Source organism: Alosa alosa, chromosome 15, assembly GCF_017589495.1.
Source record: "Alosa alosa isolate M-15738 ecotype Scorff River chromosome 15, AALO_Geno_1.1, whole genome shotgun sequence".
NCBI classification, from domain to species: domain Eukaryota; kingdom Metazoa; phylum Chordata; class Actinopteri; order Clupeiformes; family Clupeidae; genus Alosa; species Alosa alosa.
The window spans coordinates 26,661,863-26,688,769 of NC_063203.1; the positions used below are offsets into that span (position 1 = coordinate 26,661,863).

At 44.0% G+C, this 26,907-nt stretch overlaps 1 protein-coding gene across 1 annotated transcript in view; it reads right to left on the minus strand.

Annotated features, from left to right (window-relative positions):
* Window positions 1-26,535, minus strand: part of dscamb (Down syndrome cell adhesion molecule b) — a 164,304-nt gene extending 137,769 nt beyond the window's left edge. The window contains 4 exon segments of the mRNA XM_048264534.1: window positions 283-379; window positions 381-433; window positions 3,048-3,365; window positions 25,536-26,535. Of these exon segments, the coding sequence (XP_048120491.1) occupies window positions 283-379; window positions 381-433; window positions 3,048-3,365; window positions 25,536-25,578 (511 nt within the window). The 5' untranslated portion in view covers window positions 25,579-26,535.
* Between the last annotated feature and the right edge of the window lie 372 nt (window positions 26,536-26,907).

Genomic DNA, 26,907 nt, shown 5'->3' on the forward strand with positions numbered 1-26,907 from the left:
GCTAGAACCAAAGTCCTTATATTGAAATACTCATGGTGAATTATACCATGATGAAGAAAAGAAAAAGGTCTAGAGTAACAAATCCTCCTTTTCATGTACAAAAAATGTGGAAAACCAAAATAACCAATTTTCACAGCAAATCTCTGAATACATCGAAGAGGTGAGCAATCTCGATGCATAAGCTGCGTTATAACTCACTACTTCTACCCCAGCACATAGGAAACCCAAATCCACCCAGTTCCCTCACGTGTTACACACAGAGCACTTAAGACACGGGCATACCTGAGCCGAGGGTGTTGGTGTCCTTCTCCCAGGAGACGACCGAGACGTAGGCCTCCACGAAGGTAGGGATAATGCACTTGAAGACCGCTACGCTGCCGCAAGATGGCTTTCTGATCCTCCACGCAAGACCGTGATCACGGTTCCCGGAATACTGTGGCGAAAACAGGGGCAAAGGGACAGAAGACAGACAGGCAGCGACTCAGTGAGCTCAGGACATACTGGAGAGAAAGAGAGAATGAGAGACCTCTTCCTGGATGACAAGTTGGACACCGTCCATGGAGGCTGAGATAAATAAGCTTAAATCAAGGGAATATGTACTTATTTTTCTAATATTTGCTTATAACAAGACATTTTTGCACTTTTTTTGCACCGTTTTGACCTTGTTATAAGTGAAAATCTAATTGTTCTGTTGGCAAATCTTGCAAGTGAAAGTTTCTTGTTTTGTGAAAAATACAGTACTACTTTAAATAAGCATAATTATCTGGCAAGATTTGCCAATAGAACAAGAAGATTTTCACTTAGTATAAGGCAAAAACAATTTAAATCAAGTGCAAAAATGTCTTGTAATAAGCAAATATTAAAAAAAAATAAGTACATATTCACTTGATTTAAGCTTATTTTGAATTCTAGGATTTTTTGCAGTGTACTGGACACAAATTGTGGGGAAACAATGTATATTTGCAACGTACTGGAAATCTCTTTGGGTCTTCTGAAGGAGTATGCTGCAGGGAAAACCATTCATTCCAAAAATAAGCACACTCAACATTACCCACATTTAACTGAGTTGAGTTATGTGAACGTGCATGGTCACATTTATGTTTCATTAAATGATGCCTAGCAGCTAACAGCATAGGTATCTCCCCTTCCCAAAGCATCAAGGGAAAATGTCCCGTTAATGTGTAAGACAGTTCTATGTCTCCACATGTTATTGATCAATAGTGTGAAAATGTGCATTTACTAATCACACACACGCGACACACACACACACACACACACACACACACACACACACACACCAATGATGGCTTAATCAAATACAGGGGGATACAGGGGGGAAATCTAGCCCAGTGCAGAGCATTCAGAAGCGCATCCCAAGGTCTGGGTTCATGAATGATTACGGAGCTGGCAGTTGGTGTTGCGTTGTGGATGTAATGTCACATGCGGTTTCCTGTATTCATGTCCTAGGTTAGCCTTAATCACCAGCAGGCGCTCAGCACTCCACTGCTCTTAAGGACCAGGAGGGGTCTGCAGAGGCTTTGTCTTATCCCCACGGAAGAACTGACCACAACCTTTTAATCCCCTAACGAACGGCTCTGCCTACCTCTTAATGTGGAGCAGGACTGTGGGCATGCAGTCAACATAAAGTAATAAAATAAAATAATACTAACAAAAATGCATGAGCCTTCCTTAACAATTAGTGATGCTGATTCTGTGGAGGTTTGTCTCCACAGTGCTTGGAGCTTGGGTTGCTCCCTGTAGGGTTGTGTGGCTCAAGGCCTTATTGCTACCTGCATCCCTACTGGGACACAAAGAGTGTTTCAGAGAACACATGCTCCTTCATGCAGGAAAAGGAGTACATGCAGAGCATTGCTTTAGAGTAATAGTCATGGTATCACTCATCAGTGCTGGTTAGGGAGGAATGGTATCAACCCAGTGGTTTTGGCATTACAGAAATGTTTATATTTGTTACAGTTTTGGCATTACAGAAATGTTTATATTTGTTACAGTTTTGGCATTACAGAAATGTTTATATTTGTTACAGTTTTTTCTCAGTCGCTTTGGTGCTTTTCTCACATCACTATTTACATTTGCACAGCAGTTACAGTAGTGCATTTCTCAAAACAATTAATGCATGTCACAAAAGCATGTCACATGCTCAAAATGGATAGTCCATTCCTCAAAAGCAAGTCTTCATGTCAATGAAACTGCCAGTGTCATCAAAATGAGAAGTCTTGACACCATCCTTTATGAACAAGATAGTCAAATGGTTTTGTCATGTTTTCATTATGACAGTTTATTCTCTCAGTGTTTTTCCAATGCAAAAAAAAGTCTGTGAAACTACCTGAACTCAATGCTCAAGACAGCCCTATACAGTACTTGTACAGCCATTTGAAAACTACAGTAAAGTTACACATTGCTGTAGTTAGGGGAGTAAGTGAGTACAAGACACTGAATACGTACGTTTCACATTTTTACTGTATAGGCTCTTTGCAATTCTACAGCATTGTAACAGAATTTGATAACTAGTTTAACAATTCTGTATGTAATGACTCAAGCAATGAAATGAAGACTATTAGTTTTATTGGGAATGACTATTCAGCATCCATAAGTATAGTTCATTTAGACTGACATGACATAAGCAAATGATAATGTTATAAAACAGCAGAAAATTGTACGAAAGCAACTGATACATGTCCAAAAGCATTTGCCATTTGTTCAGAGGAAGGATAAATTGCTACTATGATGTGCACAAACGACTAAATGTTGTAGAGGTTGAACTATTAGTTATGAGAATTTTCATTCTGATCTGAGAAACGCACCAAAGCGACTATAATAAATATACATTTGCAAATATATATTAGTCATAATACATGTTTATATGCATGTACAGTATACTGTATAAGATTTGTCATTTGAGAGGATGTTTGTACTTTGAGATATATATATGGGGGATGTTTGTACTTTGAGAGAAATCCAGTTGAATAACTAACACTGTAATGTATGTGGTCATTCCATACTGTTAGGAGTTCCAGTGAGTCACTCACCGGCTTTAATGTGAACATCTTGGCTCCTGATTTTCCCTGAGGGGTTCTCCGCAGTGCAATAGTATGTGTTGTCGTGGATGAGCTTGCTGAAGCCGGAGGGCAGGAAGTTGAAGATCTGGAGGGTGCCATTCTGGTGCACGTGGCGGATCCCTGGGACGTTGTAGATCTCCTCCCCGGTGGCGAGGTACCAGCGCAGCGTGGCCGGAGACACGGCCGCAGCTGGACAGGGAACCAGCGTCCCTGTGGTGCTGGCAAACACTATCTCTTGCAGAGATGCATTGACAAAATATACGCTGGAATGTAGATCTTCGCTGAAAACTGCAAAAAGAGAGTGGAAGATAAGAGAGAGAGAGAGGAAAGGAGGGAGGGAGAGAGACAGAAAGAGAGAGGGAGAGAGACAGAAAGAGAGAGAGAGAGAGGGAATGGGAGAGAGGGAGGGAGAGGGAAGATACATAGATTAGATATAATTGCATTTTAATCATAGTAGATTTGAATTGGCTTGAAAAAATTTGGAAGTGCAAACAACTTATCTAATGTCTAACAGAAGGATATTTGTCTAGAGAAATGATTAGCCACAGTTGCACGCCATTATAAGGAATTAGAGCAGTTTCAGTGAGCCAAGCAGCAGGGTCCCATGAAGACAGTGAGCAACCTTTCTTATGTCCTGGCATATGGGACACACTTAGCTTTTGCATCTCTTCATAGCAACACACTGTCATGGTTGTTTGCTTTACAGTACAGGCTTTCATCATTTCATCATAGATAGATAGATAGATAGATGGAAAAGGCCTGTAGAGACAGAGAGAGACAGAGAGGGAAAGAGAGATTAACAGAGAGCGACAGAGAGAAAGAGAGGGAGAGAGGAAGGGAGAGAGAGAGAGAGAAGCAAGGGTGTTGATTTGTGTTATTCATTTGGTGGTGTTTAGTGTAACACCTAAGGTTTGGGCCGTTTAGTGGCCCTGAGCGCCATCGCGTTTCCTTCCCTGTCTCTATCTCCGTCTCTGTCTCAGCCCCAGCCCCAGCCCCACTCTCCTGCTCAGGCTTGGGCCCGGGCGCTCGCTGCCAGGCAGCAAAGGGCTTACCAGTGACAGCTGGCAATGCCCTCCCCAGGGATAAAACATTTTAGCACTTCATAAATTTCTAACAAGGTTTCAAATCGCAGTGGTTTCCACCCTCTCTCTCTCTCTGCTCCATCGGCTTCGATGCTGAAGACACACAGGCATTACACACACACATACACACACACACACACACATGCGCGTGAACGCACACACTCACACAAATTTGAAATACACACACATACACACACGCAAATGTATGTGCGGGTATGAATTTGCGCTCATGCAGTGTATGCACACACACACACACACACAAATAGATGCACTGGCTCGTGCACACAGACACTCACATAGAACACAAACACATATGCTAACAGACAGACAAACAATTATAAACAAGCATATGGTAGAAGCAAGCTGTCGACCACTCAGGTCCTTAGAAGAAGCCAAATATCTGTATTTGGGCAGCATATGGCATCTTAGACACTTGAGTGTGTGTGCTTTAAGGCCACTTTGTAGACATTACGTCTCATTTCCAGTAATTCCTCTGGACAGAAATCGCACCAATTTCCCTACAGAGGAGCCTGAGTTGGCTACAATTTATTTGGTCTCTTTATAAAGCTTCAATAACATTCATATTAACAGTGTCATCATTCCAATGCATCTTGCAGTAAGCATACAAATACACACACAAACGCACGCACACACACACACACACACACACACACACACACACACACACACACACACACACTCATGCATATATGTGCACACACACACACACACACACATGCAATTGCCGAGCGTCAGCTGTGAGAAACGCAGTGCCCCAGTGTCATGATGGCATCAGCTCAAATGATCTGCGAAATGCGCAAAGCCAACAACGGGCAGGCTGAAATATTCCCCATAATTGTCCGATGATCGCTCGCTCGCTGGCGCTCACTCAGTCGTGGCAAACGTTTTCCCGTTGCCAGAGCAGCGCGGCTTGTTCATCATCGCGGTCGCAGCCGCACTAACGAGAGGTGGCGCGGCCGGACCGGACGCACAAGGTTGCTGGCGCTGATAAGGGGCTCAGAACTGGCCGATCAGACAGAGGGGACCAACATGGGGAGGCACGGTTACTGTCAGGTCCTGTGCGCAGAGACTGTGCTTGTGTGGCGAGGGGAAGTGTAGGGAGGCAAAGCAACAGTGACAACAACAACAACAACAATGCAGGAGCCATTTTTGTTTCTTCTGCCTCAGGGAAATAGGGCACGCTATTCTAAAGGTCACTACAGGAATACAAAGTCTCCAATGCCACAAACACATGAAAAAAAAAACTAATTTATAAGCTAATTTATAAGGGACATTTTCAGAAAAATCTGCTTGGAGTTACGAGTGCCTTTTCTAAATGAACATCAAATAGAGGTCTACTGCAGGGTTTCAACAAATGTCCTAACATCAAAAGATGTCAGTGGAATGATCCTGCAGGCGGTAAATGTGACGCATGAAAACTAGTGCATCACATCAAAGTGGAGACTGCTTAAAAAGACACAGACTTAAAACCGGAAGGGTAAATGGGCCGTTACAGAGCGGCGAGTCTTAAAGGATTAAGTTCAAAACACGCCTCTACACACAGCTAAACAGGGGACTGATCGAGGACACACACAGATAGCAATTCATACGGGCCACATCTGGTCCGGTTCTGGTGTGGTTCTGGCATGGCTCTGGTATGGAACTGGTTGCTGATCCTGATTACTGACTCAACAGTTCCTGCAGGCAAGAACCCAGTTCTGAATGCAATCCTTGTTTACATTTTTGGGAATGTAACATGAGGTCTACTTGGCTCCACTAGCCCAAGGGAGGTGAGGTACAGTACGTCTGGCACTTTGACCTTCTGCACACCTCGGGGCCTCCTCGTCTCCCTTCCTCCCTCAGTGTCTTCATTGTCAGAGCTCCTGACTGGCCAACATGAGACGCAAGTCGAGATCCCAGTCCTATTTCTTCAGAACATGAGCCCACGGCGCCATGCTGTTGATTACAGTACAGGCCACCCATCATCATCAGCACGCGCTGTCCTTGGGTATTGAACCCATGACTTGGAGGTTGTTAGCGCTGCGCTCTAGCAGCGGAGCTACAGAGGTGCTAATACAGCGCATCACCTTGATTAGCGGCGCGAGCCCCCCGCGGCCCACCCGGGAGTGGCCCCCGCCGCATGGCAGGCGAAGGGTTACGCTTGTCTTACTTGTCTGAGCGCCTCCACTTCAGCGCTTAACAACCTAAAGGGAAATTCATAATTGACATAATTTTTCATGAGCTCAACCATAAAGACGAAGAAGTGACACTGTTCAATAATGGATTGTGTGCATCCATAATTAATCAAGCTTTTTTTTTCTTTCTCTCTCTCTCTCTCTCTCTCTCTCTCTCTCTCTCTCTCTCTCTCTTTCTCGCTCCCCAACTCCCCCTCACCCCCTCAATTCCGCCAACACAGGGCAGCATAAAAGACTGTGACGCCATTTAATATGAACCTGCTTCCTCTAGTGTGAAGAGGTGGGCGGATGGTTAAGACGGCTCCCCCTTGTTTCAGTGTGTATGAAGTGGATGGCCTGAGACTTATGGCCACTGACTTTAATGCACTCGCTTTGGTTGCCCCTCCATTTCAAAGTCCTCAGGTCAGCCCGGTCTTAGTCAACCTGACAAATGAGGGACAGGGAGGGCTTCACCAGGTCATGGTGAGTTGAAGGACAGTGGAGGGGAGGAGAGGGAAGGCAGTGCAGTCTCACTGCAGCTACAGGGGCCTGCTCTATAATGTACATAATGTTTAGAATGTATTTGATGTTCTAAAGATATGTATAATGTTTAGAATGTCTCTGATGTTCTAAAGATTTAATATAAATCATCAGGCAAAAACTGTGGATAATGTACAAATATTGGTATGAAAAAGCATACATATTTAAAATGGCATTGTGGCAAAATAAAAAAGGTCTATTTTTGAAAAAGCTTCAGATACTAATCAAAATGTCTCTATTTGATACAGAACATTAAGGATCCTCCACAAAAACTGTTTTCAGAAGTAAACTAAAATATTGTTTTAATGGTGTACTGTAGGTGTTTTATTAGCAGATCATTTTTACAATGTCTTTGCAGGCAATTTAAGACCATCTCAACAGCAAGGGGCCATATCTGCCTGTGCAAAATGCTTAATAAATCATTTCTATTTTAAGATAAAGAATAACCTTTGACTAACACTTTCCCCGCCGTGTGGCAGAGTATTGCTGTGTGCTTCACAATGTTATTCATTCATTTGCACACATTTCTGTTTCTCCCAGAAAAGATGGAAAGATGGATGGAGTGTTTTTAGCTTGTGCAGAAGCAGAGCTGTGAGAATTCTTCTGCAGACTCTGCAGGCAGGTGTTTTCAAGGGAGTCATCTGCATGATTTAAGTCTTTGTGTTTTTTTAAAGACTGTACTCAACTTGAGGGCTAAACTAACATCTTGATATGTTTTAAAGAAATAAACCCAGATTGTACAGCATGTGTAAACAAACTCATCTGAACTCATCGCACACACACACACACACACACACACACACACACAAATACACACACACACACACACACACAGACACACACACACACACACAGACACACAGACACACACACACACACACACACACACACACACACACGCACACACACACACATACAGCACAAACAAACAAACCACACTAACACAGGCTCTCTCTCACACACACACTCTCCCAGACTACATCTACTGCGGTCTCCCTTATAAAACAATTAAGCGCCTCAATTACGAGTGTTCCAGGCTCCGCACCCTCAGCTGGGGATCAGGGCTGATCAATCAGAGGCGTCAGCCGCCATGGGCCGTCGTCGGGGGTAACCACCCATCACATCACGGCCCTTTCAGGGCCACTGAGACGCTTCATTGGAGTAAATGTGCAATCGATGCTGATGGAGCAAACAGCGCCAAACTCAGTAACACACAACACACACGCACACACACAGACAACACACAACACAGACATACACACACGAGAGAGGCACTGTTAACCCTTTGAGGTTTGCATCTCACTGTCTGTGTCCGGATATGCAGACAAATGAGGTACTCAATGGATCATATCACAGAGATGTGTCACCCCCACTTTAAAGGTGTAACATGTACATAGCTAGTGTTGTCAAAACCTAAAACATCATTCTTGTCCTTCTATAATGGCGCAAATGAGAAAGTGGAAAGATCCACTAGTCCCAAAAGGTCATTTTTTCATTATATCTGTACATGTTATTCATCTGCATCCTAAGCCTCGGCAATGGAGGGAAATCAAGGTAACATTTCACACAAAGACAAAAATTAGGACAACTAATTTCCTTGAATTTCCCCTGGGGATCAATAAAGTATCTATCTATCTATCTATCTATCTATCTAAGAAATCATAATGACACGGCCATAGATAGGAAATACACTCTTCAGAAATAGCATCAGTATCATTTAGTTATGCTTGTATCAATATTAAGACTTGAGTGCATGCTGTTCTGTATTAGAGCCAGTTGATCTTTGAGAAAAACCAATCAGGTACTACCACTGCATAAGCCTTTCCCTAACTGCTAACTGGTTTCATTTTGGTTTCATTTTGTACCTCCTCGGAGATACCCTTGGGTTCCACACTTGCAATACGAATGACTGTTTACTAGTCATATTCCACTTAGTGTTGCTGTAAACAGTCCTACTCTATAGCTAGTCTGAAATAGTCGGCATTTCCCCCTCAAAATCACCCGATTCACGATATCTCACACAGACTAAACACCACGCAGACTGAATAAACAATTAGGGTGTGAATTGGACGTCTCTGCCATCCCAAGTTAGCCGTGGTGGACGTGTGGAGTTGGCTGGTTGTGTTTGCCGTAGGAGGCCTTAACTGGTGCAGGTGAACTCCATCTAAATGTACGACGTGTATAAAAGTGGCATGTGGCCCTGGCGAAGGGGCGTGGGCCCTTTCACTTTCCTCTCGACAGCATGCAATTAAGTTGTCCTAAAAGTGGGCTGTCACATGAATAGGACGTCTCCGACAGCAGCGGGAGCTGTGTGTGTGTGTGTGTGTGTGTGTGTGTGTGTGTGTGTGTGTGCGTGTGTGTACTGTGGGGGTGTCAGGGATGTAGGGAGGGAGAGGGGTGGGGGTGATCACAGATGGAGAGGCAGCAGAGTGCAGAGAACTCTGGGAGTGTGGAAGAGAGAGAGCACAAGAGAGAGGGAGAGAGAGAGAGAGAGGGAGAGAGGAAGAGAGGGAGAATAAGTGGAAGAGACTTCAGGAGGATCTAAGGAAGCTGCCTATCCTCACCAACATCAACCAAGACAGGTAGGGGAGAGAGAGAGGAGGAGGAGGAGGGGAGGGAGGAGGAGGAGGAGGAGGAGGAGGAGGAGACAAAGAGAAAAAAGAAGAGAGGGAATGAAGAAGAGAAGAGAGGGGATGAAGAAGAGAAGAGAGGGAATGAAGAAGAGAAGAGAGGGAATGAAGAAGAGAAGAGAGGGGATGAAGAAGAGAAGAGAGGGGATGAAGAAGAGAAGAGAGGGAATGAAGAAGAGAAGAGAGGGGATGAAGAAGAGAAGAGAGGGGATGAAGAAGAGAAGAGAGGGAATGAAGAAGAGAAGAGAGGGGATGAAGAAGAGAAGAGAGGGGATGTAGATTCCTCTCAGAAACCAGCTCAAATGTAGCACATGAGAGAGGGAGAGAAACAGAGAACAGAGAGAGCGAAAGACTGAGAGAGAGAGAGAGTGGACAGATGATAGGAAACAGTGACAGAGATAGGTGGGTTAAGGAAAACATGAGGAAATATATAGGGATAGGGAGATAAAGAAAAAGGAGAAAGTGAAAGAGAGTGAAAGAGAGAGGGGGGTGAAAGAGAAGGAAAGAGAGAGATTAAAGAAAGAAAGACAGAGTGAGAAAAAAGGTGAGAGATGAGAGGGGTGGAGTAGAGAGGAGAGGAGAAGAGGAGAGAAGAGGGGAGAAGGAAAGAGTAGGGAGTAGAAGAGAAGAGGAGAGAAGGAAGGAGATGAAAGGAGAGAGAAGGGAAGAGAAGAGAGGATGAGGGAAGAGAAGAGAGGATGAGGGAGGAGGAGAGAGGAGAAGGTGAGGAGAGGGGAGAAGGAAAGAGTGGGGAGTAGAAAGGAGGAGAAGAGAAGGGGGCAGAAGAGAGGAGGAAGGAGAAGAGGAGAAGAGAGGAGGGAGGAGAAAAGAGGAGAAGAGAGGAGGGAGGAGAAAAGAGGAGAAGAGAGGAGGGAGGAGAAAAGAGGAGAAGAGAGGAGGGAGGAGAAGAGGAGAAGAGAGGAGGGAGGAGAAAAGAGGAGAAGACAGGAGGGAGGAGAAGAGGAGAGAGGAGGAGAAAAGAGGAGAAGACAGGAGGGAGGAGAAGAGGAGAAGAGAGGAGGGGAGGAGAGAAAAGAGGAGAAGACAGGAGGGAGGAGAAAAGAGGAGAAGAAAGGAGGGAGGAGAAAAGAGGAGAAGACAGGAGGGAGGAGAAAAGAGGAGAAGAGAGGAGGGAGGAGAAAAGAGGAGAAGACAGGAGGGAGGAGAAAAGAGGAGAAGAGACGAGGAGAAGAGGAGGAGAAATACATCTATGAGAAGAGAGGAGCAGAGAAGAGACCCAGAGAGAAGAGATATATGAAGCCCCAGCTGTCCTCAGTCCTGTCATCTTCCAACAAGGCCGGGAGGGAGTCCCATCGCTTACCTGGCAGAGCCCCGAGGTAGTAAAAGCAACACTCCCCAAAAAAGGGCCTCCACTCCAGCTCTTTCAAATGTGTGTGTGTGTGGTGTGTGTGTGTGGTGTGTGGTGTGTGTGTGTGGGGTGGTGTGTGTGCGCGGTGTATATGTGTGGCGGCGGTGTGGTGTGCGTGTGTGTGGGGTGGGTGTGTGTGTGTGTGTGTGTGGGGGGGGGGTGGATGAGAGAGCGAGGGGAATATGGGGCATGAGGGGTTAAGGCAGGGACAAAGGTGGAGATGATGGTGGTGGCACTGTGGTATAGGGGGTACAGTGGTGGTGGTGGTGGCAGTGGGGGTATTTGATGACAAGCAGCTACATGGGGGTTGAGGCTAATGCCAGTAAATCAAGGACCAGACCCTGGGACTTTTTGCGCCAATAGGCAGCCTTCCCCACTGGTGCCCCGGGGGTGAGAGCGTGCTCCAGCACTTGGCAAATGACTGTCTCCCAATTTGCTCTCATGAATATTAACTGGCACATGACAGACACGAGGCTGCTGCCGTCTGCCGGGCCCTGATAGGGGAAGACAGATCCGGCCTCTGATGTCGGGGAAGGGGATAAATGTGGGGCAAAGCGCAGAGTGTAGCCCCGCGGTGCGCCTCTGATTCCTGTTGTCATGTTTTAAATGAGTGAATATGAATCGCTCATTAAAAGAGGAAGAGAGAGCAAGGCGTCTCAGGCACACGGGGGTGAGGAGGGAGGGTGTGTGTGTGTGTGTGTGGGGGTATATGCATGAGTTCGCGCACTGACGGTGATTATCTCGCACGAATCCGTTGGGAAAGAAGAAAAAGCTAACCCAGCTCCCTCTGCTGTTGCTGAAGAGGTTGAACAGAAGCACACCGCGGCGAAAAGACAGTCAGAGGGAGAGATAGAGAGAAATAGAGAGAGAAAGAGAGGGAGAGAGATATAGAGAGAGAAAGAGAGGGAGAGAGAGGTCAACCTCGTATGGGGACTTCCCTCTCTTACTCATTGGCTAGAACTAAGTTAGAATGCCCAACCAATCACAATGCACCAGAGCTCAGAGTAATAGGTCACAGCTGAATCACTTTTAAATGTATCACACCGTAGTATAAAATCACTTATTTAACCCTTAAAGGAGTACCGTCACACCGGTGTGACGGGAATGTTGGGAAATTAACATTCTAAAGAATATCTGGGTTCATTGAATTCAACATAGAATTTTAGAACCTTCAATTGTTGCGGAACTTCAAAAAAAATGTTCAAAAACCTACACCTTTAAGGGTTAAGGGTAGGTTAATAGGATGGTTCTCTTTCTGGTTCCCGGAGCCATAGACTAATCGTATTACTAATCTGAAATGTATATGGTAGCATGATACACATACACCAGAGGAGATTAGGAAAATACAAAGTAAGAAAAAAACTGCTTCACCAGCAGGTTATTTTAGATATGAGATTTTTAGACTAATAATAAAAGCTTGAAACAGTCAGTAAAATATTAGCCAAGGACATCAAAATGTTTTGAAAATGAACAAGTTCAATTTCTTGAGATCATTATCACTGTTTTGTTCTGAAGGGAGTATTAAATCCCTATTGACTTGTGAAGAAAAAGACCAACACCCTAAAAAATCCATTTTGGATCCTCCATTTTGTGAATATAGACACCAAGTACTCCAAGCGACACATTTTAAATCTGCAATCTAAATCACACCCGTTGCAAATGCTCCACACAAACATACAATGTGCTTTCTTCAGCTTCAAAATGGAGACGTTATTGTGGGCAGATATATACAGTAACCTACATTTCTGCGAAATTCACACAGAGCAATTCAGTGCATTCTAAACTAGCAACATAATTTCCTGCCAGCAAATCAAATGAAACAAAAACAACATGCGGGAGCTTATGCTAATCCTATTGACAGGCCTTCTCAATGGCGCTCTGACTAGCATGGCTAAATCGGTGGCAGTAAACGAGGCCAGAGCACTGCCAACAGCTAAACAGATCATGTCTGTCACATTTTTTAATAACTTTCTACAGCGGATGACCTTTCAAGGTCGCAAGAACCAAAACACCACGAAAACTAACACTCCTATCATCAACCCATGTCTTGCTTTGCTGTTCCTTACCACTGCTGCTGATAAGAAGAGATTAGCATGAGATCTGTGAGCGTTTGTGCAAAATGTGGCCTTGTTTTTGTTTGCACAGAATGACACTGATATTTTTATCTGACAGATGCACTCTTGAGAATGTATCTGATGTCAATGAGCCTTATGTCCTAAAGTCACTAAGACAGCTGCTACTGCTGCCTTTGAGGCCGAACTTGAATGTCTCAGCTCTCTTTTTTAAATTGTAAAGGAGACGTATGCATTTCAGAGGGGACAGAAGAGGGGTACTGTCAAAGTTTCAAGATGGACCTTTCAGAAACGAGGAGCTTTGAGAAATATATAAATATTTTGACTTGCACCAATGAAAAGAGATCTGTTCATCTCGCCATTTGGTCAGATTCACCACTTGTGTGCACAGCTTCCAGAAACAAGTGTTTGCCACAGAGGTCGACCGTAAAGAGAGAGAGAGAGAGAGAGAGAGAGAGAGAGAAAGAGAGGGAGAAAGATGAAGAAAAAAGAAGAAGAGAAGAAAGAAGAAGAGAGGAGGAGAGCTGGAAAGATGCACTCTTTGTAAATAAAAGAGTTCCTCAGTGCACTCTCCACAACCCGTCCATTGAGGGGCACAGAGCGCCTCTCTGTCTCACTGGTCAAAAGGCTGTGTGGAGTCAATCACCCCCGTTGTGCCAGGACATTATCCTGCTTTGCATCTCCTACACTGATATATTGAGCGTCCCAACAAAGAGTTGCCGCTGCCGGCGATGTTAATGAGTTCCAAAACGTGCGCCATTGGCTCACCATCGCCAGCACCCTCCCCAACCTGAGTCCCCCCGCCACACACACACCGACACACACACACACACACACACACACACACACACACACACACACACACACACACTCACACACACCCACACGGCTCCAAAACAAAATGGAGGCGAGCAGGAAGGAGATTGGCGAGAGCCCCACACCCGTCGCTCCAGAGACCCCATGAAAGAGGAGCCTGTGGGGGCCTCAGAGTCTTCTTTGTGGTAGCGAGGCGGCAGGTGTGTGTCTCCATCACCCTCACACACACTCCTCTCTGTTTGCGCTTGCAGCGGGAAGCTCATACACATACATACACACACAAACACACACTCTGCACAGGAAATGTGTGTGTATGTGTGTGTGTGTTTGTGTGTGTTAGTCAGTCAGTTGACAACGCTTTTTAATGTGTCGTAAGGATACAAAGCACACCTGTTCATCACTGGACCTTTTATATCTGCCAGGGCCTCACAATGACACATAAAACACACACACACACACACACACACACACACACACACACACACAAACACACACATGCTCACAAACATACACATACACACACACACACACACACACACAAACGCACACACACGTAAAGTATACACTGGGGCAACAGTTAGGTTCTCCATAATATGCAAATGGCTTAAAGCCACTCATTATACAGACATATTGTAGAGCGAGCGAAACAGGTTTAGCCCGTTTTATCGCTCCATATGAGCGGTAATGTCTCACTAGCTCATCTGCCCAATACATGAGCGAACTCAGCGCTGTTAGAACTCCCCGGATGCTCATTAATCCCCTTACATGTTATTCACATCTGTCTTTGAAGTCAGACGGTTTGATTTTTTTTTTAACATATTTGTTTTTATCAAAATAATCCATCCACAGACGTTGGCTTCTGGTGTTTTTCCACCGTGTGTGTGTCTAAACAAGCACTAACTATGGGGAGAGCTTCCAAGAGGAGAGAAGGTTGAGCTTGGAAATCAAAGGGCCTTGCTGTGGTAAATGATTTATCTGACCTGACTGAAGCATCTGATGGATCCGAATCCGACAAACTGACAGTGATCTTCAAGGTTACTCGCTAAGCATGCTGATGTCGTTACCTCTAAGATGCTGTCTTTCGACCTAGCGCGGAAAAATCAACCTCACTGTCGCAGTTCATGTGATACCACTGATTATTATTCAAATGTTTTCACTTCATCTTACAGATCACATGCTCGTTATAACGTAGAGGAGAATGTTACATTTGTTTACTTTTCATCTCAAGGTTACATGCAGCTTTCTCAAGCCAGTCCAGTACAGGAGATGCCCAATTTAAATAAGTGTATTTGTTTGTTGCCGATAATAGAGCTACACAGCTACTGTCTCGGGGCCACCTCGACCACAAACCTGCGTGCTCAGCTCCCGCTAGCCACGCTAACGAGAGTGCCCCCCCCCACTCTCTCTCTCTCCCGTTGCTTTGATCTGAGTGTTTAGTCAAATGGAGGCGTCTCTGGCGAACAGCTGCTAAAGTGTGTCAGCACTTATGACACAGCAGCTGGATGGTGCCTCCGTCTCTCGGCCCGTCTGATTAGACGATCCATCCTCCGTCCTTCAGCGAGAGAGCGATCGCAATCTGGGCCTCGTCAGCATCGCTTAAACACGCGAAAGCCTTCGTTCCAGAACCTCCACTACTGCTGGTGCACTAGAGGTGAACCATGTGGATGGCCTTTATGATCGACTTTAAGAACTGAATTAAAACGCGACAGAATGCAGCTCTTTTATGTTAAAATAACGTCTTCAAACTCATTCAGATGCCACACTAACTTACATTGAGGAGAATGGAGACTCTGCCATGAGCAACTGGTATTTGCACTATTGTATACTATATGTAACCGTGTTGTCACAGGTAGGATCGTTAGCCTTTTCATCAGTTTTGAACGAATTGGGTTAAATGGGGTTCCATTACGTTGAAAATTGACAAAAAGAGGAATTCCTGTTATGTTAAGGCCTATCTGCAGCGCTTAAGATGACTGTAACTACAACTATACAACATTAACAACATTAATAACAACATTAGCATCTGCACTGCCCCTCCATAATGAAAGCCTCTCAGAAACATGTCATGTGTTTATGAGAATCCTTTAAAATGTGACAGATTCTGATTGGCTGTCAGTGTTTCTCTCATTCACAAAATCGCTCAAAGTGATGCCCAACGATAATGTTCTTAACGTCGTTATTGTGTGTGCTATATGGACATATCTATTATATTGTTATGTGTTCAATTTCAATTTCAATTTAATTATACTTATAGTGCGCCAAAACATTACACATGTCTCATGGCTCTTTACAGAGTGTTAGACAATCAGAGAAAAGAAAAGAAAAGAAGGTGTTAGAATGATATTTTAATAAAAAAGTTCTTCTTAAAGCTATCCTTAGCAGAGTGGACTAGTCTTTCCAGCAGCCACTGTAGTTCAACTAGTGGATGAAAATGTTAACACCAGGACCATGGATTTGATTCCCATGATGCATACACACATATAAACCTATAATGAAACCTAAAAAACCTAAAAACCACAGTACACTGTATGCCAAAACAAGCAAGGATAGATAGATAGATAGTTAGATAGATAGATAGATAGATAGATAGATACTTTATTGATCCCCAAGGGGAAATTCAAGAAATTCAAAGGTGATGTCCTGAAGCTCATCCACACTGAGACTCCATCAGAGTATGAAAAGACTCAACCACACACAAACACATAATGGCTATGCAGCTCAAATAGGGGTCTGCCTAGAACCCTGTGCATTAGCAAGAATTTTTTTTTGTAGCTTATCATTCGCGAATTCTAAAATGGTACTTAAAGGCCCTCTGCTCCCAACAGGCATTAAAAAAATGTGGGTATACGTCTCGGCAAAGACCTTGTTTGGCATATGTGTGAGGTCCTTCAAATGAGGGAATTCTGCACTCAACTCTATTTCCTTTGCCATTTTAAATAAATAAGACACCAACCCTCTACCCCATCAAACCACCAATTTTACCCTTTACCTCCATCGCCAGTGACAGCAAAACCTTTTCCCTCCTGCGTCAGGGCTAACTCTGCTCCTTGTGTACCGACAAGAGGACAGGGGTTCCATCACGCCAAAGGGCCACGCTGACGCAAATGTATTCAAAGCATTTAGTGCACGGGATTAATCGAATTATAATTTAATCATCTGATCAAACACCAATTAGCATAATCACTGCTGGGGAAGGGCTGATAGCAAAGGCAGCACAGTACCTAATAAACCTCGGGCAACCCGTACCCTAATGGGACATTCAAAACGGAGGAAAACATCAAAAAAGACCAATGTGTCGGGGGTTTAGGGGCAGCCAATTGTTAATGTATAAATTAAATTCCCAACAGTATGCTCCAGTGTCTATTTCTTCTCTCAAACGATTAAATTGAAAAGATAATTAGTCTGTATACTCTTAAAAAAAAAAAAAACTCTCATCAAACATTTAAAAAAATATTACTGTCAGAATACAGAACAAGCCAGCTAACACCAGAAATAGAGTCTTCGGAAGATTCTACATAATAATTCAATCCACACGATAAACATTGGCTATCACAACGCCACACTAAAAAATGTATTGTCAGTTGAAGGTGTTGTTAGACTGTCTGATAAACAGCTAAAAAATAGCTGGCCTCTTGAAGGTGGAAAGACAACCTTATGAATGATACATGACCAGTAGCTGCCTCTGATTTGGCCTCGATCTGGCCCAGACCCGCGCAGGCAGTCTCCGTCCACTGCAGTCCAGGAAGCCATATTTGCCAAGAAGACTGTGCACAGATCCATCCTGCAGCCCCCTTTCTGCATCGCACTGACAAAACGCTGCAACATGGTGCGCACACACACACACACACACTAAAAAAAAATCCCTAGACAAGCAGGAGGCTCTGTGGTTGGAAAACAGGCAGGTTCACCACCTCCCACGACATAATTCTATCAGCCATCTCACTCTCCTCTCATCGTCTCCCTGCCCTCTCTACTAAAACAGAGAAAAGAAGAGAAAACAGGACAGTGTGCACCTCCAAATATGACAAGGGCATTGTAAGGACAAGAACTCCGTCCCTTATTGAAATATCTCAAGATCATCTTCCTTAGGGGCAATTTTATAAATTATATATTTATATATTATATATTAAATAAATTATAAACAAATAAATAGGCAGATAAATAAATATATATTTATTAAAAAAAAAAAAAACACTAGCAGTGAGTTGCCCCAGTCTGCTTCAGCCTGGCCTCCATTTTGAGTCGATTCCTGCAGTGGTGCTTAGGGTCCTGCCTGGCTCTCCAGCACTGCCCCCTAAAACAGTGCGTGTGTGAGGAGGATAGGAGGAGGGAGCGAGGGGAGGAGAGCGGGGAGAAGGCTGGACTAAAGAGGAGAAAAAAGGGAAATGGTTTCCTGATATGGGTTTCTGAGGACTCACCAGGTCCCTACGTGTTTCCCCTAATTATAAAAGGGTCAACCTCATGTCCACAGCTCACTAAACACACACACTGATGCAGATGCACATCCACAATTTCACACACACACACACACACACACACACACACACACACACACACACACACACACACACACACACAAATGACAGCACCTTAAAAAATGACCACCTAAAAATAACCGCCTCAAACTTGCTCTTACATCTGCAGCGTAGCTGCCATGTTTAAAAATAAATCACAACGTCGAGAAGGAGAGCCACAGTCATTTGTCTCTCTGTCATGCTGTCTATCCGAACCTGGTCCTGCCACGCTGTAGCCTACTTATGATCTGCCTTAGTTATCACTGAAGCCCAGCGTGATGGCCAAACCATAGCATGACAAAGAAAAACACACACACACACACACACACACACACACACAGATATGGAGAAAGATGCCCTGAGGCTCTGCGATGGTTCACCACAGATAAGACGAGGGCGTTCAAATTGGCACCAAACGCGAGCACAGGGAGATGAGGCGTTCAGATTGGCACCAAACGCGGGCACAGGGAGATGTTGACATTAAAAATGCCAACGGTGCCACCTTCTTACATGCCTCATCAAACATCTACATCTCTCTTTTCTTTCTCTCTCTTTTCTTTCCCTCTCTTTTTCTCTTCCTCCCACTCTCTTTCCCTCTGTTCTCTTTCGCCCGATGTGGAGCTAAATGATACAGTTAACATTTCAATGTGAAAGACATTAACATAGGGCTCGTGCAATTATACTGTCCTTATTCAGCAGATTCGGTCGGAGGACATCCTCTGATTTGTAATTAAATTTTACACTCACTGAAAGTTAGCGCCTCAGTCTCCCTTGCCGTCGTACTAATTAGACTCCTGGATGCTTTGCTTTTTTAAGGTCTTCATGCAGAAGCTTTCATTATGCAATGTGTGTGTGTGTGAGTGTGTGTATGTGTGTATGTGTGTGTGTGTGTGTGTGTGTGTGTGTGTGTGTGTGTGTGTGTGTGTGTGTGTGTGTGTGTGTGTGTGAATGTGTGTATGTGTGTGTGTGTGTGTGTGTGTGTGTGTGTGTGTGTGTGTGTGTGTGAGTGTGTGTATGTGTGTATGTGTTTGTGTGTGTGTGTGTGTATGTGTGTGTGTACATTAGGGGTATGTATGTACAAGGCATGTACAAGGGGCTAACAGTTATTATAGCACAGTGGCGTCCTGGTACTGCAGCCCTGCTGTGGGCAAGCGTTCTCCAGAGCGGCCTCAGAAGAGCTCCTCAGTGCAATTATACTTCATAAACATTTGTCAGGCCAGTTTAACCTCCCTGATTGTGTATGCCGTGCAACACGGCTCAGCCTCTCTTCTAGATGAATAAGATGGGCACTATTAGGAGTGCACACAGAATAACCACAGAAGAAAAAATGAATAGAATTACAATTTTTTGATTCTTGAACGTTATATTCCAGAAAACATTTAAATGCACTCGGCTAGCTGACTGTTTTTTAGCGGCTAAATCCCTGTTGGCTTTAATTCAACTTCAGGATCGTTTCATATGTATGACTGTGTGTGTGTGTGTGTGTGTGTGTATGTGTGTGTGTGTGTGTGTGTGTGTGTGTGTGTGTGTGTGTGTGTGTGGAACGCTGAACCTCTAACGAAGACAACGTGGTGATGCCTTGCCGGAGGTGCTTGGGATGATAATGACCGTGATGCACTCCGAAGAGCCGCAGAACTGCCACGAGTGAGAGAGAACCTTAACAAGGCATGATATTGGTCTGGCTCGTCCGCCTGCAGAAAGCAGGCCAATCTTTGTTGTTTCCCCCACTGCAAGGCCACATTCGGCACAGCACAAAAAGAACAAAAAAATGAATGAATTTAAATGCATGGAAAAAAGGTGACCTGAGGGCTGATTTTAAGCTAGGATTTTAAAAGGCAGTTTCTACATATAAACAGCATTGGGGTGACTGGGAATTTGGCTACAACAAAGCCTATAGCCAAATAAAGTGTAGAATTCCTTGTCCATTCTATAAATTTTGGATCGCATTTTCAATTTTTGGTCCATAACATTGTGTACTAACACCTTGCTATGCGTTACGGTGGATAAACTGTCTGCCACTTGGAATGTGGAATGTGAGGAGAGAGCTTGCTGCTGTGGAGTCCATTTCCCATAGACCCATCTCTCCACAGCTCTTAAAATGGCTTCTTTTTCATCTGACAGTTTTGTGTGTAAACCCTCAAATCAAACATGTTTGGAGGAATAATGAACATACTAGCACAACGCAAATTATACTACTAGAATTTCTAACAAATTTCTCATTTTGTTTCATAGAATCATACCATTTGTCTTGGCCGTTATGGAGCTATCAATGAATCTCTAACAAAAAAAAAAAAAACCTTTCATTGAATTGTATGTGCACCATCAATGGTCAGTGTTTTAGTTATATAAGCACTTTTCCTGCATGTCATGAAGAGGAAAATCCAAAGACAAAGATAAGACGTCCATGAAATCGCACAAGACATAAACTATACAGAGAGCCGTATGTGCCACTCTCTGGGGAGCCCTGCTACATGCAAACATTAACACACAGCCTTTTGGAAGTCCTCACTTCACACAGTGATGCTGCCTGCCTGCTCTGTGACTGTGCTCATGTTTCCAAACCAAACACAAAAAGATCAGATGCTAAATGAAAAAAGGAGAGGAAAATAAATCTACACAAAAAGGAAAGAGTCTTGAGCGCAAAGGAAAACCTCAGTAGTTGGACTGTCTGACACCTTTGTGATAATTCAATGTGACACTGGAACAACTGATGCTTTTTCTGAGCCAATTAAGCGCTATGTGCCACCCCTGGCCCAGTCTAATGCTAAACAGCAGTCCCCTGAAATGACTCATCTCTGAGCGTCGAGGTCCGGGCCTCAGCACGCTGCTCTAAAATATTGGTTTTGATGGGTGGCACCAATCCCAAAAATATTTTATAGTGCTTCGAGTAGGAAGGCGCAGGGCTAAATTTATTACATCCGTTAAAAAGGGGCAAATGCAAGAGAGACAGAGAGAGGGAGGGAGGGAAAGATAGAAAGAGAGAGAAAGATAGCAAAAAAGGAAATCACTGCTGTCATATTCCATGTATAAAGCTGATTACACTCACTGTAATTTATTTGTATAGGGTTGAATTAAATACATCTGTTTTTATATATTCCTTTTTTAGGTTAAGGGAGGAGTATACAAGCTGAAAAAATTAGCCTGCAGATTTTTGGGGCCACGTCTGAAGTTTCTGCTGGTCTTTACTATCCCATGCCTGAGTCCACTGTCTGGGCCCGGTCCACTGCTGGCTCTGAAGCTTTGACCAGATAATGGGCTGTAAGTCTATCAGGAACACCTCGACCGGCATCTCCAGCAGATGGGAGCCTAATCAGTGCACTGGCTTAATTGCCCCCAGAAGATTAGCTCCCTGGAAACCCGTGTTTCTCACAGCCAAATTTGCTCAAATCAAAACCTTTATTTAGACTAATGGCTGCATGTTGGCTTTCCTTGGGTCAACATGTTCTTTCACTCCTCCTCTCTATTTCTCTCAATCTCTCTCTCTCTCTCTCTCTCTCTCTCTCTTTCTCCCTCTCTCTCTCACACACACACACACTTTATCTCTTTCTCCATCATCTTTTTTTTCCTGAAAAAAAAACTTTGCCATGGTATCCGTTCATGTAATTATACTACCTTGATGCAGTGTGTATTTTAAAGCAGGAGGCTGGTAGGCTGGTAGGCAGAGCCAGGGCTTCAGTCTTAGCTGAGTCTGCAGACGGTGTACAGTCTCAGGTGGGCCTGTGTGCTCTCGTAGCTACGCTGGTTAATAATGACGACGTAACCACAGCAGTCAGGTTTAGTTTGAATCTGATTTGCCTTGGGGCATCATTAAAAAAAAAAAAAAAAAAAACTCAGAGTCTCTCCCCACAGCTGTCTGCCCGATGACACTCACAGAAATGACTTGTTCGAAAATTGCAAGAATTATATGGCCTTGTATTTTACGGGAAAAAAATATCAAGGAAATATCAATCTGGATGTCATTATTAAACGGAGAGGGTTACATTACAAGTGTTAAATATGTCAAGCTGGAATGTGATGATATTGTTGAGTTGGCCACGCCATTCATAAATATAATACATATTTATTTTTGTAAAAAATGGAAATAATCTCAAGGGCACATTCAGATGAGCCTGCATAGAAATGCACTGACATTCAGGCGTCAGTCATAAACAATGAGCAGGTATCAGCAGAAAGGATGGTGAGTACTTCCGGGTCAGCATCACAATAGCCTTAGTTAACACTCCACACTACTACTGCGCGCATAATGGACGTTTCCATAGAGACGGGCCAAGAAGCATGTGCTAAATCAAACTCAAAAAGCCCGATTTTTTTTTTTTTTTTACAAAATACAACTGCACAGAACCAGAAATACGGGGGTGCAGAATGGCACTGTAAGGTTATGTGTTGTAGGAAATTTAGCTGAAAACCCACATGTAATTTAAAATAAATAAGCCATCTCCCTCTCTCAACACGCAAAAAAAGAATCCCATTTCAAACATCAAATCTTTTTCTCTTTCTCTCTCTCTCTCTCATTCATTTGAACATTTTTGTCCACCAGGAGCATTTCACTCGGGCTTCTAAAATAGATTAAACATCCTACTAAGATAGCGTTTTAACATTTTCCACAGGGTCTAATCCTCCTCCGGTTGGCTGTTGTGAGATGGTACGCTCCCCCTGTTCCAATGGACAGCCTCAGCAGTCACTCAATCCCCAGCACTGAGGCGCAGTGATTAATGGTGGAGCCTTATTGTTCTCTTATGAGTTTTTAAGGGGGCTGAGAAGATGGAGGTGGTATTTCAATATGAAGTTATTACAAAATAAATCAGATTCTTTTTTTTTTCTTTTTTTTGGGGGGAGAGGATGGTGGAGTGGAGGGCTGTTGCTGGGGGGGGTGACTCTCACATCAACGAGCTGCCTGAATTGAGGATTGCCTGCAAGAGACACATACAGGGAGATGCTCTGGCTACAGCCAAGCTCCCCTCTCCTTGCCTACTCCCTACTCATTGCAATGGAGGATTGTTGTTGCTTTTGCCCTGCGTTTCCTTTCTGCTCCCTTCTCTTTTTGAGGGGGGAATTTTTTCATGCAGCATTTGCAGCATTTTTTTTTTTAAAGCCCTCTCCAACATTCTCATATGTATATAGATACATACATACATACATACATATATATGTAATATATGTATTACATATATGTGTATTGTATTATATATATATATATGACATTACAATATATGTATTGTATATATGTATGTATCTGTGCAGATCACATTCTGATCATTTTTTTTCTTTACTAAAACAAATCATCTCATCAGAAAGGAAGGTATCCACCACATTCTCATATGTATATAGATACATACATACATACATACATGTATATGTAATATATGTATCTCATCAGAAAGGAAGGTATCCACCACCCCACAGGTTTCCAATGTGGCTCTCTGTCACTGGTCGCTTGTCACATTCAACCGCCTGTTTCATTTTTTTCGCTGTCTGTCATTTTCCGTCAGGCTCTTTCCATTTTCTTCTACCCCCCCCCCACACACACACACACACACACACACACACCACCATCACCATCACCACCACCACCATGATCGCCTAGCTCTATTTTTCTCCCACCCACCCCAGTTCTATCTCTGCGAACACACCCTAGCCTGTTCATCCACTGGCCGAAGCCCCACGCTCTCTCTCCAGACCTGATTGCATTGTATCCATGCATGTTTGTATTCAAGCGTACCACCATTGAAATGTAAAGAATATATTTAGAACATATAAGAATGAATTTATGTGTGTGTGTGTGTGTGTGTGGGGGGAAATGGCTTGGGTGGCTGCATGCTCTTAGATTTGTGTCCACATTCGCACACACACACACACACACACACACACACACACACACACACACACACACAAACACACACATATCCTCTTGCTCGCATATACACACAGCCAGTCGCACGTACAAACAGACACACACGCACACAAACAAACACACACACACACACCTCGCTCGCATACACAGATGCACATTCTAAAGAACCGCATAGCACACTTCTACGCATTGCATGCCTACACTGCTTTACACTCACACACACACACACACACACACACACACAGTTTTCCATCCTTTTGCTCACAACTGAGAGGCACCAAGACGAGGGAGGCTGTACCCTTCACTCTCCTGTGAGGAGGTTTGCTTATAGGCTGTGTGGCCTGCCAGATCCTTCAAACGGTCCTCACCCTGGCATTAATCTCTGTAAGCCTGTAAGATTATTTGTCGCCTAGTTTTTAATTTGGATGGCTTTTCGAGGGACGCGCCTTCACAACAGTGTCTCTCCTCTCGTAACACACCAGGTCACCCAAAGAGATGTTCCTTATTTACACCCTGGCAGCACTAAAACATGTAAAGGTAGAAATACACAGACTTGGTCCACCATGCAGCACAAAAATATCTTGCAAATAATTGTACCAACTGATAGTAATAATTAAATGCCACTGATTAATGTTTGTTTATAATAATAGATTGCAAAATGCGTCCTTTCCAATAAATCCATTATTTATATATATTTATTGGTGGTAAATAATTTGCCAGAGGAAATACCAAAATGTAGTGTATGAATAATAATTTCTTTAAATGACATTTCCCCTTATTTTATCAAGTTGTTTTTCAAATAGTTACTCAAAATAATGTTTTGTGGGGGCCAATATGCAATCATATAAAATACGTACGTCACTCGTGGTACAGATCAATATCTCTTTTTTAAAAGGACGTAAAAATGCTTGGGTTCAACTTGAAAAGAAAATCTTTACAAATCAATGCTTTTAAAAAACACCAGTTAAGCTCGAGGTCGCATCAATTAATAGTTCACACGGACAACACATGACGAGAAAGGCGCATCATGTGCTGCCCCCTTCCGACCCCCCTCCCCCCATTATAATCCTAAACATATTGACAACGTGCATAGCCTTTTCGACTTGTGAATATAATTTTATGCACTGTTGTGCTGCTCAAGTCGTGCGTGCAGTTGATTGCCGTTAGGGCGGAATTATGTGACAAGGTAAGCTTAAATGAACGCAGCGCAGTGGCAGCCTCGCCCGTCAACCTCTTTTTGCATAGGTGACCACCCGTGGCACCACTGAAATGTTTCAATGAATTTGCATCACGGGTGACTTTCATCTCCTCACGTACCCCGTTTATGCCAGCTTTGCATAGCACGTGGAGGAAACTGAGGTCAATTAAGTTTCCCCCACTAATGAAGAGAAAATTAAAAATTTCACTAACCATTCAAGATGCTCTGGGAAAAGATAAAAGCCAATATCCACATGCCCCGCTCCTTTCAATCCCTCAGCTAGGCTTCTCTCGTCTCTGTCCTCGCACTTTGTCCAGTGGTTATTCTTGATCACCCTTAAATGTGCCAGTTGCAAGGTTATAAGAAAAGCAGTCCAGCTCTCCGTGCAAAAAGAAGGGGATTTTACACTGTGGCTACCTCCGCGTCTCTCTCTGTCACACGGCTGCGCTCCGAGAGGCTGGTGTTCCGATTCCTTCTCACCCGCTCCCGTCTGTGCGCTGGAAGGGCGGATGTGCTTGTATGATTGTCTAGGTTAAAGCTGCGATGGGACTCGCGCTGGCTGCCGTGTGCTCCGGTGTTTCCTGGCTGTTGCCTTGCCTGCGCCTCACAGAGCAGCTAAAAGGGGCTTCCGCGCGCACAGTCGTCCAGGTGCGATGCTGAGTCAGAGCGGCGGCGTTGGCAAAAGGCGGCAGCTCCGTACTATAACCAGGTGGCAAAACGGTTGGAAAACAAACGAACGCAAAAAACAAAACTTAGAGAGTAAGGATGCGTGAATCAAATGTGTCATTGAAATGAAGTAAGAAACTGATAAAACGAAAGCATGTCCGGAGAGGAAGAGAGAGAGAGAAAGAGAAAAAAAGGAATTGGAAAAAAATTAAAAAGCAACTGAAAAAGAAAAAGAAGTCATGAGAATTCAACAACAATGAAAACCAAGAGTGGAAAAGCTAAAGCGGTCGACAGAATGATTAGATCCAAAACTCAGACCATCTTCACCACCTCTCTCCGGCCATAAGGCAGCAAGCTCACGCATCTTCTTCCCCCAGCCGGTATAATGGCATTGGTCTCTGCGCTACCCTCTCTGCCTTGGAGCATTACAGAATAACACTCTCGCCTGCCTTCGCTGCCGGTTTAATTCCTCATAGCCTTAAAGGAGCCGAGGCCCCCGCCTCTTAGACACAAGGTGTGAGTGCAGACCATCAAATAGCTCGTTCGCTCTCGAATAATGCGGACATACCTCTCTATTAGTCAAATGAATTGGGTTACTTGATGGCAGGTAAAGTTTAAAAATGTTTTGCTTGTAAGGAGGCAGTGGCGCACTTTTTTCGTCGTACACGGTTTTGATGGCTGAATAGAGAACTACACGGTTGCTACAGCTTGGAAATGCCACAGGCTACCGGTAAGGGTTTTTTTTTTCTCAACCTGGTCAACATAATAGATTTTTGGAAGACCGAGAGAGATCCATCTGCATATGTTCATAGGCACTTGTAAATGGCAGACATAGCTTAAGTAAAGCCCCGGCCCCCACCTACTCATTGACCTTGAGGACGTTTATTCCTTCAGCCTCCAAAGGAAGCGCACAGTACC